General features: G+C 51.4%; 4 protein-coding genes across 4 annotated transcripts; 2 read left to right on the top strand and 2 right to left on the bottom strand.

Annotated features, from left to right (window-relative positions):
• The first annotated feature begins 204 nt into the window (after positions 1–204).
• BDP55DRAFT_653687 (major facilitator superfamily domain-containing protein) lies at positions 205–2,077 on the top strand. The gene is made up of 3 exons (XM_060574209.1): positions 205–441; positions 498–1,655; positions 1,708–2,077. The coding sequence occupies exons 1-3, from the start codon at positions 321–323 to the stop codon at positions 1,890–1,892; spliced, it is 1,464 nt and encodes a 487-aa protein (XP_060433332.1). The 5' UTR covers positions 205–320; the 3' UTR covers positions 1,893–2,077.
• A 118-nt stretch (positions 2,078–2,195) lies between these two features.
• Positions 2,196–3,692, bottom strand: BDP55DRAFT_712717 (uncharacterized protein; the record flags this gene model as incomplete). Its single annotated transcript, XM_060578215.1, has 1 exon — positions 2,196–3,692. One exon carries the CDS (start codon positions 3,690–3,692, stop codon positions 2,283–2,285), a length of 1,410 nt encoding a protein of 469 aa, XP_060433333.1. The 3' UTR covers positions 2,196–2,282.
• A 4,864-nt stretch (positions 3,693–8,556) lies between these two features.
• BDP55DRAFT_653692 (uncharacterized protein) lies at positions 8,557–9,313 on the top strand. The gene has a single exon (XM_060574210.1). It carries the CDS (start codon positions 8,887–8,889, stop codon positions 9,265–9,267), a length of 381 nt encoding a protein of 126 aa, XP_060433334.1. The 5' UTR covers positions 8,557–8,886; the 3' UTR covers positions 9,268–9,313.
• Positions 9,314–10,428: 1,115 nt separating this feature from the next.
• On the bottom strand, positions 10,429–11,731 carry BDP55DRAFT_725783 (uncharacterized protein; the record flags this gene model as incomplete). Its single annotated transcript, XM_060579052.1, has 2 exons — positions 10,429–11,297; positions 11,434–11,731. 2 exons carry the CDS (start codon positions 11,729–11,731, stop codon positions 10,429–10,431), a joined length of 1,167 nt encoding a protein of 388 aa, XP_060433335.1.
• Between the last annotated feature and the right edge of the window lie 1,907 nt (positions 11,732–13,638).

Consider the following 13,638-nt stretch of genomic DNA (forward strand, 5'->3'; position numbering starts at 1 on the left):
TAATTTTCCGACGGAGTTCGACCGAGGGGTAGGAACCCACGCGGAGTTTAGTGGATCTCGATGAACATCTGCCGAATGAGCTGCACGGTTGTCCTTTGAACGGTGGATTCAACGTTGCACTAGCATATTCGTCATTCATGTAGAGAATGAGGAGTTCATCCTATGGGAAAATTTTGGAGGGACTTTTGAACATGAAATGGCTAGACCGTTGTCAAAGTGGCGATGGAAGCCGAGGCACGAGGTATCATATAAGTGAATAATATTTCTCAGCAAAATGTCTTGATGATATCCTTCAACCTCAAGTCCAAAAACCTTCGAAGATGGCGGAAGAAGCACCCAAGTCTGTGTCGTCAGACGTCCACGATGTGGCCTCTGACCCACCGGTGAAGCGGGTGTGGTACCATAGCACCTTGTTCAATGCCTTCGTTATTGGAGGAGTTGGTACGCTATCAAGCTTGAAGTGCACTGTCAGAGTAGCAATGACTAACGTTACCCAGGCTTCATGGCCCCCGGTCTATGGAATGCGATGAACGCCCTCGGCGCAGGTGGTGCCCAAGAACCATTTCTCGTCAACGCCGCCAATGCGCTAGTCTTCGGACTCATGGCCTTCCTATGCTTATTCGGTGGACCCATCGCGAATCGCATTGGGCTCTCGAGAACGTTGTTGCTGGGAGCTGTTGGCTACCCACTTTACTCTGCTGGACTGTACACCAACAACCGTTATGGCAACGTCTGGCTCGTGCTTGTCGGAGCTGCCGCCTGCGGCATCTCTGCCGGCTTGTTCTGGGCTTCTGAGGGCGCTGTTGCCTTGGGATACCCAGAGCCGTCTAAGCGTGGCAAGTACATGAACATTTGGCTCTGGTTCAGAACCGGTGGTCCTCTTGTCGGTGGTGCTATTGTCCTGGCCCTCAACAATGATGCGGCTGCGAAGAAGAAGGGCAAGGTTGGATATCAGACTTACCTGGTCTTCGTTGCACTGCAATGCCTCAGCGTGCCCCTCGCGCTTGCTCTATCTCCCCCGGAGAAGGTCCAAAGATCCGACGGCAGTAAGGTCATCATCAAAGCTGAGAAGTCCTTCAAGGCCGAGTTCAGAGAGCTTCTCCGCGTGTCGAAGCGCAAGGACATTTTGTTGCTTCTCCCCATCTTCTGGGCTGCGTACTTCAACCAGTACAGCGGGAACTTCCAGTCTTACTACTTCGGTATCCGCGCTCGCGCACTCATCGGTTTCGTCAGCAACTTTGGCACACTTCTCTCGTCGCAGCTGATCAGTACCCTACTCGACTACAAGAAATTCACTGTCAAGAAGCGCATCACCATCGGTTTCTATTACGTCATTGTGTGGCACGTCATTGCGTGGGTTTACGGCTGGGTTATCCAAGAGAAGTACACCCGCAACCCACCTGCGTACGACTGGGAAGATAAGGGATTCACTGAGGGCTTCTTTGTGCTCTTATTGTGGGACTTTGCTCGTCAAGCATTGCAGAGCTGGCTCTACTACCTGCTGGCTACCAAGACAGACAACATCTCCGAGCTCACCCGCTTCTCCGGTATCCTTCGAGGCCAGGAGAGTTTTTCCCAGGCTGTCTCATTCGGACTGAACACACAAAAGTGGAAAGGAGGAAGAGTGCCGCTTGCCGTCAATACCATACTTCTGGGTAAGCCAAGTCCATGATACTTTAGATCCAAGAATTACGCTAACTGATGTAGTTTTGGCTGTTTACCCTACGTGGTTGGTAGTCAGAGACCACGTCCCAGTCGAAGAGACTGACAGTCTTGCAACTGTGGAGGAACAATCACAGGCGGGTGCCCTAGCCCAGACGAGATTATCTGTGGACGAGAGAAAGGAATTCGCTGTGGGGCAGACAGGTATAGGGAGAGACGCCAAGATGTGATTTCATCTTCTAGAACTTCTTGATGTTAGATGCTTCCTCACATGTATTGAGGCATCCAAGCAACTTTAATGAGCTGTGCATCAACATAATGTCTTTCCATAATTACCTTGCAGTGAGGGACCATGGAGGTTGAGTTCCTTTGGAGCATCGATGTATAGCAAGTACCTCATAAAGTAATTAACAGCCATGTTGAAATTCAGCTATTCATATTACATCTATATATAACCAATGATATATCTAAATATAGTATTCCAAATACGTTCTAAATTGACTGCATTCCCATCTTCATCTTCATTACTTCATCCTAAGCACTCATGCTCGTCCCGCCGACCCAGTAGTGTGACAAGTGTACCTGTGTAGGACCTACGTTCCTTTTATACAAGAGACCACTTAGGCACGAGCGTAGGCCATGAGAGTGGGCTCAGCAATGAGCTTCGGGAGGTAAGCCAACAAGCGAATACCAGCAGCAACAATCGAACCAGCGGTAGCAATACCATCCTCGAGGTTCAAGCCAGGGGCGATGAAGTCCTTGCACACGTCATTGAGGTTGATGTTGCTAATCTTTGCTGGGCCTGAGCCTCTCTGAAGAACATCCTTGATCAGGGCGGCAGTCAAGGGGTTGAAGAGCATCGTCGCATGGCCATAGACGCTGCCAGCGGGACGGCCAGGGCAGACGGACTGGACCTCGATGTTGGTGACACCGACACGGCGAGCATCAGTCAGGTAGGCGGAAGCAGCGGTGCCCTGTTGAGGCTCGACAACCTCATCGAGAAGGGCACTGTAGAAAGTCGTCGTGGGGACGTAGGCGTCGGCTCCTCCGCGGGAACGAAGAGTGTTGACGAAGACGGAGGTATACTGTTGTTGAATGACAGAAGGATCGCAGGGAGCGTTGAGGGCACCGTTTCCGGGAGAAAGGCAAAGAACGTTGGCGAGAACGGTTCCGTGGAAGTCGGGAGAGACGGGGAAGAAGTTGGCGACAGCATTACGGGTGGACGGCCAGAAGGTGAATGCCCACTGAGTGTCCAGACCACCTTGGGACCAGGAGATGATGCTCGAGTTCTTGTTGCTGATGCCGTTGATGTAGTTGATGGCGTATGCGACATACTCGGAGTTGACCTGAGCGTCGCCGAGAAGAGCGCCGGGAATGTTGAGCCAGACAGGATCGGCGTAGGGGACGTTTGTAAGAAGCTTCAACAAATTGGGGCTGAAGGTCTCTCCTCCGTAGACACCAGTGCCCGGAATGAAGATGACAGGGGGCTTCTGTCCGTAAGTGAAAGTCTTGGGGATGTAGATGGCTTGGCGAAGCTGCTGCTCAGAGAGGGTGTAGGGCGCATCGGCAGCATCCTTCTTGGGATAGACGGGCTTGGCCGGGTTCACCGGGTTGTTGTTGCTTGTCGAATCGATGCCATTGAGAGGAGCAATGAGCTTGTTGGCGTTGTTGGCCAGATCCAAGCTACCCAGAAGGCCAGTGCCGAGAAGTCCCTGGAAGCTGGAGAGGAGGTTGTTCGGAACGAGGCCTTGGCCGATCTGCCTTTGCAGCTTTCCGTAAAAGTCACCGGTGCTGCCCGTGCTCCAGATCGATCCGAGCTTCGTCTGGAGATCTCCGGCGTTGAGAACTCCGGCGCCGACGCCGCTCCCGGGCTTCGTGCCAAGAACCCCGGTCAAGCTTGAAACATAGTCGGTCGGGAGAGCCAGAAGCTGGGTCACGACACCGAGACCGTCGAGAAGGCCAGCCGGGGCGGCATCGGCGGACTGCACCAGAGCCGCAGCCAGAGCGAGTTGCTGAATTTGTGAGCGCATAGTGATAGATATGTGGAGTTTTGTGGAATTAGAAATGTACTGCTAAAGATTAAGTAGGAAAGAAAAGACTGAAGACTTGGAAGAGAGCGAATAAAATTGTCTGTTGGAAGCTGATGACTTGGAGAGTTCAAGATCTTAATTTCGGATCAGGATCTGGAGCTACTTATATCTCAAAGAAGTTCGGACTGAAATGAGGAAGGAACCAAAACTAGCCGTGAAAAGTGTGCGCCACAACGTGTTCGAAGCTACCGGCATTGAAGATTCTGGAGCGGATCCGTGACAACGAGCCTAACAACGTCTCTTGCGGATTTAGGCATGGCGTTGTGGGCGAGCTCTCTGGGGAGAGCTGGAGAGCTTGACGATCAGCCAGCTCTGGGGGACTCTATGCCGATCTCTCAGGTGGGGGAACGAATGGAAATGTCCACTTCTCGGTGCTATTCCACGTCGTGCTGATCTTAGAGTTCGGTAGCGCTGCTAGAATTACTGAATCGTAGGTTGTTTAGCGCAAGACCCAAGTTCCTCCCGTTTAATCCGTTCCAACGTCCAACGCTCGAGTCAAATCGTCCGAACATTCTTACTTAGCCATTGTACCATCCAACCATCATACGTCCCACCCAAGGCACCGCCAAAGTCTTTCCCAGTTACGATGGAGGTTGGCTTTCCTTTGTGGTCTGCCATGGAAGCCCGCGGGATGCCATCTTAGCTTCACCAAAGCGCCACAACCGGGCGCCAAGTGCCTTGTGGTTGCCAACTTACTCGTCCCCCCGCACGAGGAATGATTCGGAGAGTCTTTGACGCTTGCAAACTGCCTCGGTATGACGATTCGTCCTGGTTATTCTCACAGTATACTCTTACCATATCCCGTAAGCTTGATTCTTACATTGTCAAATCCTTTCCTCAGCTGCGATTCATTTTTTCGACTTTTACTGTTCGCAAATATTTACAAGGAACAAGTCGAGCATACCCAATCTATCTTTGGTGATTCCTTTTACGCCGTCAACCCGGCGCTAAACCATCCGATGGCGTCCTGGCAACCCAGGGTCCGAACTTTGCTGATAAGCTCCCGGTTGTAAGTAAACACGGTACACGGGCACTCTAGTGCCTAGCTCGGACGACAAGAATGCCTCCTGCAGCTGCCCATGGCATTTGATGCAATGTAATGCAACATGAAGTTGACATGTCTGCTCTGAGTGTCAACTCTTTTGGCAAAGCAAAACCCTCCTGAGGAATTCTCATTTGGGCATTGCTCGTAGTCAATGCGACGGGCCGATACCAGGTCGACGCAGAGCGCGCTTAGCAATTGGGCGAGCAGGGAACTTATTAGTTATGATCTCACGATCTCATCGTATCGGGTAGCTTTGAGAGTCTATGCTCGAGATCATGGCCTGATACGAATGATGCAGATCACTCTCGCACCTCTTGGGCGAGCTCTGTTCCCGTGGTTGAGTGAAAGTTATCGGCATTTGGGTTTGCAAAGGCCCGATTATCATCATGTTTTTTTGGGTGGCTCGTTCCAAACAATCACTGCTGTGAGTGAGGTAGTGAGGACATGGGCGAGTCGAAAATGGGACCTGGCAACGGAGCTTCTCATTTCCACGGACTTACCTATCCGACTTGGCTTGATAACCAATATCGTTTCTCCAGAGTAAAGCTTGTGAGGCAGGCTGCCCACTTTGAGGAGCCCTAGATCGTTGAAACGCAGCAGAAGAGAAGAAAATTTACAATTACATCTCAAGCTTATTGCAGATGGAAGTTTCATCCAGGTGCTCGGGATCCCAGTTCGACCACTTTGTTCATGTACTCCTGCTACTTGAGACATCGAGGTATATGGGGAAACCATCAAAAAAAGAGCTCCCAGGGAAGAAGTCGCTGCAAACACCTCAGCGGCGTGTAATTGGACGTCATCGTGTGCGGATTTGATTGTGATCTGATCGACTGACTGCCGCCCGAGAGTGAGAGTTGTCCCGAAGATAGCATCCTTTAACGTCTCGACTAGGCTTTGGAGGTCCAAGGACGAGGTTTGCTTCTCCCGTGGATGATGCTAAAGATCTTGAAATTGACACCTGAGACTCAGCCTTTCGACTCTCCTCTTCTACAGCTTGGCTCTATTCTGCTGTCTAATGAGCAGTGGCTCTCTCTTTTTTGGCCCCATTTTTGTTTCCGATCAGCTCGTTGAAGATTGGCATAATACTCTATCGGGTTTCAGCAGCCATACTCGAGGACGTTGAATGAGATTAGAATGACATTTGGTTAAGTTGGCGTTTCTTATGAGTAGGGCTGGCTCATGGAGCTCATATGCCAAGTCCTGCATATACTTCCTGCGAAGGACGACATCACATGGCAGATTGTTTTGTACCAGGAAGTAAAAGAAGTTGCTGAGTGTTAGTTTCCTGAACACCAAATCAGTTCGGCCTGTGGGCGAAGTGTGAATTGCGTCCCCCTCGCCTTAACTTGATTCCTCGCCCCTTCGACCTCATTGCATGTCTCATTCGTTCTTTCCAATATCCTTGTATTAATCCAATTGTGCTGTATGCCGATGTCGAATATGACTTTGGCCACGATATCCTGGGTTTCTTGCTCTGGTATGACAGAAGGAAAATCACCTGGGTACGGTAAAGTCCTTGGACCGGCCCATAACTGGCCGATCGTGGCGCTGCGCGAAGCTCGTCGATCGTTCAGTCTCAAGTCTCTCCCTCCACGAATAATGAGCTGATCTCCGACAATCTTTGATCAGTATCTGCCAATCTCTGTTTGATACCATTGTCGGATGTTTACCCATCCGTTACCATATGTGACTTTCGGAGGATCAACGGGCGCACGAGACCGATTTGGTAAAGTCTTCAACATGTATCATAAAGTGATCGTGCCATGCAACTCAGTTGGTGATCACTGGTGACAGTGTCTCTCGTGGTATCTGGATAATTCTAACTTGCACTAAGATCTGTCACGAGATATAGGTTAGTTTAATACTGCCCATAAGGAGCGGTTCACCTTTTGTGACAATCTCATATTCTCGGTGTTGTTCGCACTGCTCATCAGGACTAAGAAGGCTGAAATTTATGCGGCGAAGGGCGAATTTGCTGGGGTGACTACAATTTACATCTGCAGCGTAGCTTCTACGGATCCGGTATGCGTGTACCCGTCATCTCTGGCCTAAGGCTTTCATTGTGGCGTGATTATGAGATATTGAAGTGATGAATGGAGGAATTTCCGTCTCTGTTTGCATAGACTTAACTACATTAAACCCCCTATTTTCGTATACAGTTGAGATTTTCGCGTGATCGTTCATAATCAACTTCAACAAAGCACAGTGTACATCAAATATAAACTTTAATTTTCCTAGGCCGAAGACTATTGTATAATGTATCCGGTCCAGTAAAACGGGACATTAATTGGTGTCACATTATAATGGTCCTTCCAGAGTTGACCAGGCAAACCCCTAAATCACTTACTAAGCCTCATCAGAAACCCGATGACTCCGGCCTTACAGGGAGACTTGAGACTCTAGGAACGGGCTGGCGCTCGTCAACAACTTCATGCGTATCGTGGGGGGCGGTTCATCGAGAGGTTCGTTCGTGTCCGGGGAGTTTTTATTCTCCCCGCGGCATCCACGCCTCCCCCAATCGATCTCTCGAACTCCAAACAAAGCGTGTTGTGGGCAGATAATCTCTATCGAGAATGCCAACCCGGATCAGAGCTGAGCGTCGAGGACTCGCACCCTCACGTTTGAGGTGTTCACTTCACATGTCATCAGCAGGGTGGTACTGCCGAAACTGCCACAACTGCCACGCACTTCATATTAATTCCTGCTGCTATTACTTTAGATGGAGAGCCTTCGTAGTCGCATCTAGACATCTCACCTAAATGAAAGGCAAGAAGTCAAATCTTAAATCTCGGCCAAATTTCCCGCTTGCTAAAACTGTGTCCCAACTTGTGATAAAAGTTTCCCTAGACTCTTGTGATACTGCTTTTCTCAGTCTTCGCACTTCTCAAAAGTACATAATAACCTCCAGTGTCAGGTCGATCAAGCACACATGCTACAATGATTGAATATTTACCGGCACCGATACCGAGAAGAAGGGCCATGATCACCCACTAACGAGCGATCTTCAAGATAAGCACTCCCTCCAGTAGATCAGAAATGCACAACACCACACTCTCCCGGATTCCCCAGTGTCTTTTGAATTAGCTGTCTGACAAGAATAGCGCATCATCCCATCTTTCCTCGAAACGGTCCCCAGAAGCGACACAACCTCCACACACACACTGGGACAGGCAATAAACAACCTTGAAAACTTGCAGATAATCTCCACGAGCACGTAATTCCCCAAAAAGGGCCCCGTTTACCGCCACGCAGACTGCAGTATCAAAGTATGAGGGCGGCCCCTATAACGTCTGAAGCAAGAAACATAAGATCAGCCCCCAAACTTCCCATCTTGCGCCCGTTACAGTGGAAACACGGCACAGACACACCACTCGTCGTCGGCAATTTTTGTTCCCAAGTAAGCGATGTTCCGGCAGTCGGTGGTCCGCCTCACACACACTCCTTACGGGAGCCGATGACAGAACCGCATATCCACTTTCTTCTCCAAAGCCCCGGTGTGGTGGTGGGTTGATCCCGGGGCCGGTTACGCCTGGGATGTTCATTGTCTGAGGGGCGCAGTCCTCCTGCCCTCCGCTCCTTCGCCCGGCTTCCCCGGGCTGACTTTGTATCCCCTTTCATCCTCAAGGTCCTCGTACTTGCGGCTTTTATCCATGGGCTCGTAGATCCGTATCATACAATGTTTCATATAACCTATACTCAACCATACTAATGCGTGCTGTATGAACCAAACGAATTGATCCTGAAATCCAAATTCTTTTTCGTGCTCCTGTCCGAATCCGATTTTTTCGGACTATGTGATGTGCAAGGTAGGATGTGCGGCTGCATATTGAATGCAACCATTTTGCGTCCCCGAATTCTTCGGATTTCTGGTTCTATCCAAAGCTACATTGATGAGCGTGTGTTGGGTAGACATGCATTTTGCCACTCGTCTCGTCTCTCGGCTCCGTCACACCATCACCGAAAGGCACCACCCGAACTCCAAGACCTGTCAAGAGGGTAATGCCAAGTCAAACTTTCCAGAATCTTTCTCTGCATATTCCCAAGCCATCGAAGTTCAATGTAGATAAATATGGTCGATAAGTGAGCCAGATGCAGGTACTCCAAGATCATGAACTCCTCCTCCAGGCTTCTCCACGAGCGAAACCTCGCACTGAAATGATGACAAACGCACCAATGAGGACCGCGAAAGATGTGAATTACAACCCGACTCCATCGCTCTTTTGTCATCGACAATCATACCTCATGAGACGTCGCGGCAAACTCTATTCTCGTCAACCCCTGTATCCCTGTCCATCTAGTCCCTCACACACACGCAGACAGGGCCGTCGGCAACGACATCCCTTCTCGCTTCCTCTCTCGAGTCTCATCGAGGTCCCTGCGTCTAATCCGCCCACTCACATACGACAAACACCCTTCAGAACATCATCCCGGACTCTGTCTTGTACGAGCAACAGTGCCTCTGATCTATAATGCGCGCCACTGCTATGACATCAAAGTCTGCTCTGCTCTCTTTTCCCTTTCCCTACCCCGCATATCATCTCGATCATTTACCCGTACCTGTTCCCAGCATGGATGATGGCGAATGATCGACCTATCCGGGTAAGAATTCAATAGCAAGGAAGTCCATTTTTGCATTCCCGCGTCTAATTCGCGGAGTAGCGGCAATGACAAAAGAAAACTGAACGATACTCTGATCTTGCAGAAAACCTGACTAAGGACAATACTACGCGAGAAATCCAAGGCCTGCCTTCCTCCAACGTCACATTGGAGCACAACAAGAGCCGCAGAGCGCTCCCCTGCCGATCATTACCCTACCATGAAGCAACGGCTCAAGACGTGCCCGATCCCTCGAGGAGTCAAGTCTGCCCCTGCCGTCTTCGACAATTGATATCCACTTACAGTACTACCCAGTAACAAGGCCATACCTAGGGCGCAAGCACGTGTTGGTAACCGGACCAAGAAGGCCGGTAAATCACATCCCTCCATTCCCTTCCCCCTTCCTGTCTCTGACGGGTCTTCACTACACATCGTTTGGGTGGTAGGTGATCCGGCCGGATGCGCTTCCGATGACAGATTCCAGCGCTCTGGTACCCCTCCCACCTTGCCTCGTTAGCGTCTTCTATCCGTCTTCTAGTCAGTCTCGTCCTCCGTAATAGTCGAGATGTCGTGATGGCTGCTGTCAGTCAACAGGCCCTAGTGTCCATCTTTGTTTCCCACGCTAGTGTCCTTCCCCGTCCGAGCTCTCGTTTTCCTACCAAGGCATGGATATCCGAGATAGATGGAGGATTAGCTTAAGTCAGATCACAATCAAGTCACCTCTCATCGTATCGCCCGTTAGTTCACACGAGAAACATAAAGGCATCTAAAGTTCATAAAAGTAGATTTCTCATGAGCCATAAACTAGAAAGAAATTGGGGAGCAAGAAAAGTACACACCCCGCTATCAAAAGTATCAAGGTATCACACCACCGTACACCATCCGTCCCTATTGTCTTTTTTATACAAGTCCACGTCTCCATGTCTGTATGGCTCGTCTCGTGCCAAACCTCTAATGCCAAGTTGCCAACGACCACCATTTCTGTCTCTCCCATCCACTTCCTCTTCAGCTCATAACCCCCAAAGACCACCGTGACTACGGCAGCTCATAGAGACTCTTCTTCCTCCCCTGCGGCTCCGCAACAACAATCGCCTCCTTGCCATCAATCTCCGCCATCTGGTAATTTCCACCCAACCCGCCCGGGCTCCCATCCCACTCACTACTCGCCCTCCTCACAGTCATCATTCCAGGCGTCGCGGACATGTTGTATGTCCCCGTCCCCATGGAGCTAATCGTCCCCGTGCCCCCGTTGTGATTCATATTGTGAATGTTCATCCCACCATACGCGATCCGACCCGTATTGGACCTCGATATATCGGTCGCTCCGCTGCTACCGCCGTAGCCGCCATTGATACTTGACCCATCAAGCTCCACGGGTCCCCGACGAGACCTCTCCTTGCGAAGATACCACATCACGCCTACCGCCACGAGCAGCGCACCACCAACACTCGCGCCAACACCCAGTCCCACGACAGCCACGTTCCCAATACCCTTTTGCCCGCTATCGCCACTGCCGGAATTCGTATCCGCCGTCGGCTGGTTGGCTTCCGCGCCGCCGGGCGTGGCAGGGATCTTGCTCGTCATCGTCGGCACGGCCGTCATCTCGGGCGTCTGCTGCGAGGGATAATTGCTACCACCCGTGATACCGGCGCGGCCTGATCCCGAGGGTGTGGGCGTAGACTTGGCGCCGGTGTTGAGGGTTTGAACGGCCGCGGCGTTGCCCGGGGTCGCGGCGATGAGGGGTCCAAAGATGGCGGGCGGCGTGGAGCAACATCTCGTCTTTTCTGCGGCGGATTCGCAGCAGAACTTGCCGGGTACGCCGAAGCCTTGGCTGTCGCATTGCCATACCTGAACACCGTTGAATCTGAAGTCGTATGCAGTGTTGTTCTTCCTTGTGTCGGGGTCTATATTCATGTCAGTACTACGGTTCGGTCATGTACCCAAACACCCCCTTCATCTTGGAATCACCAGTCTCGGCCCATGGTCTTCCTGAAACCTCTTCTCCCCCGTGTCTCCGGGAAAGAAATATGAAAGACTTACTCAACACGCAATGTTGCGGACAAATCGGACTCTGCCACGTTGGATCCGAACACGTTCCTCTCGCATACGCAATACCCGTGTTATTCGATGTATCCTCAAGCTTGCATAGCCCATTGCTCAAACACGCGTTCACGCTCCCGCAGCACATGCTGACCTCGGCTTTGGGATCGCACGGCACATCGAGACTCTGCACGCCGCCGGGGAAGAAGCACAGATTCGCGGCGGCCCGGACGCCTGCTACGAAGCCGCTGCTGCTGAGCAGCGTGAGCAGCACCGCCTTTGTTGTCGTCGTCTTCATGGTTGCTACTGCTTGTTTATAGGACAACCCAAATTCCTTTTGAGGAGGTTGACTAGGCCGGTGGATCCGTTTTCCCAAATACGCTCGACCCAGCTTATACGGGTGGCGAACCAAAGTCGATTGGGTATCGAGAAGATGTGTAGTCGAGAGAACCAGCCTCTATTGTAGCGTAACAGTCGTAAACAGTCGTCCAAAAGAGCCGCAACGTATCGATCGCACAAGACGGGGATGTGTGATGACGAAAGGAACGAAGTCTGAGGCTCCGGCCCCCAAAAGGCTGGTATGTTTGCTCGGGGAAGGGAGGTCGAAAAGGGAAGAGAAAGTCCGACGGCAAGTGAGTTGATTATGAGACGAAGGTTGTAGAAGGAGGGGGGTGGGTGATGTTGGGAGGAGAGTAATATGAGCGTCTGCCAGGTAATAGCTGGGCTATTGGGTGGTGTGCAACGTGTTTGAGGTAAGGCGACAACCTTCGCTCTTTCTCTTCCAAGAGATTTCGAAACAGGGACCAACTTCGAGAACACGGAAGACCAGACGGAGCAGACCAGTAGCAGAGAAGGGCAAGATAAGTAACAAGAGGCTCTTCGATCTTCCCCCGTAGGATTAAGATTACCTCCGCGAGAAGGCGTAGCAATAAAACCAACAAACTAGAAATGAGTGGAAGGGGCGTTGGATTTCGTAGAGAAAACGTAATCAACACGTTCTCATCTTCGAACAGAGGGGGATGGGAGAAGGAGAGCAGGAAGCAAACAAAAGAGGAGCGAGAAGAAAGTTGCAAAGAAAGTCCGAAAACCTTCCTCCCAAACGAACGAGAGAAGGGCGGCGCAGCCACGCCTTAAGAGAAGTCACATATCCCAAACCCCCCAAACTCCCTTCACGGTATTTCAGATCCGTGCTTGCTCTCCACTCAGAGTTCGCCTCTAGGGATCGGTCTCGTGAAGAAAAGCTGCCCAGGAGCCAGGAGGGTAGGGGGAAGATGTCTCCACGAACATCTCGCCGGCAGCACGCCGACCCGGGGGGTCATGCTACCATGCCACTTACAACTCTCAGTCTCTCACAGATAATGTGTACTGTGTAGCCCGTAGGTAAGCCACAGCCGCACCCAAACAAGAACCACGCAGAAGAGAAAAGATGGATCCCATCCTCCCAGGGCCAAGCCGTGTTGCTTGTCCTGCAGCGCCCAGCGTCCCAACTTTGAGGGAAAGACTGGGGTAGAGGGTAGACGATTGACTCGTCCCAAGAGGGTCCCAGGAGGAAGGCCCCCAGACTTGGCCTGAAGAGGCAGTCAGGAAGACATGGTTTGCCTGTGCCCTGGGTCTATCCGTACGTCTTGGTCATGGGAAGAGAGAGTGGGAGACAGAAAAAGAGAAGGGAACCAGGGATCAAGGTCCAGCAACGGGTAACGCCGTAGCGGTATCTGTGGACTATCCAGATGGAACCCCCCGATCAACCATGGCTAGTTTCTGCCCAGCAAGGCCAGCCATCGTCAATGCCGCTCCTTCAGCAGCTTTTCCCTCCCTCTCGCACAAATGCCTTTGTAATTGTGGCATCTTCAGGGTCCATGACTCGCCGTAGGGATTTCTGCTGCCCAGCTGCAGCCATCCGCCCCACGCGCGCGTCTGGTTTCAGGTTATCTGCTGCTGCGACTTGGCTGCCAACATAATGTGAAAGGCCGGCCGAGCTGGCCGGACGAAACTGCTTCTTCCCACCCAATTCATACACTGTTAGATACAGAATGATCATACTTTCATGGAGCCTGGAGATCAGGTAGTGCCATGTCTTTGAAAGACGTGCTGCCTTGGTCGGAATCTCCTACCCAAGCAAGGATTCCACGGGCCATTCTTCCCACCAACACCAACACCGGAAAGAACACACGGACAATTCAAATCTGCCATCGGAAACCTCAAAAG

Source organism: Colletotrichum godetiae, assembly GCF_030913485.1.
Source record: "Colletotrichum godetiae strain CBS 193.32 chromosome Unknown BDP55scaffold_8, whole genome shotgun sequence".
Lineage (NCBI taxonomy): Eukaryota > Fungi > Ascomycota > Sordariomycetes > Glomerellales > Glomerellaceae > Colletotrichum > Colletotrichum godetiae.

Coding starts and splice junctions, on each gene's coding strand:
- BDP55DRAFT_653687 (XM_060574209.1), top strand. CDS start 321: ATGGCGGAAGAAGCACCCAAGTCTGTGTCGTCAGACGTCCACGATGTG. Junction 442..497: donor CTTCGTTATTGGAGGAGTTG/GTACGCTATCAA, acceptor AACGTTACCCAG/GCTTCATGGCCCCCGGTCTA. Junction 1,656..1,707: donor CGTCAATACCATACTTCTGG/GTAAGCCAAGTC, acceptor TAACTGATGTAG/TTTTGGCTGTTTACCCTACG.
- BDP55DRAFT_653692 (XM_060574210.1), top strand. CDS start 8,887: ATGCAGGTACTCCAAGATCATGAACTCCTCCTCCAGGCTTCTCCACGA.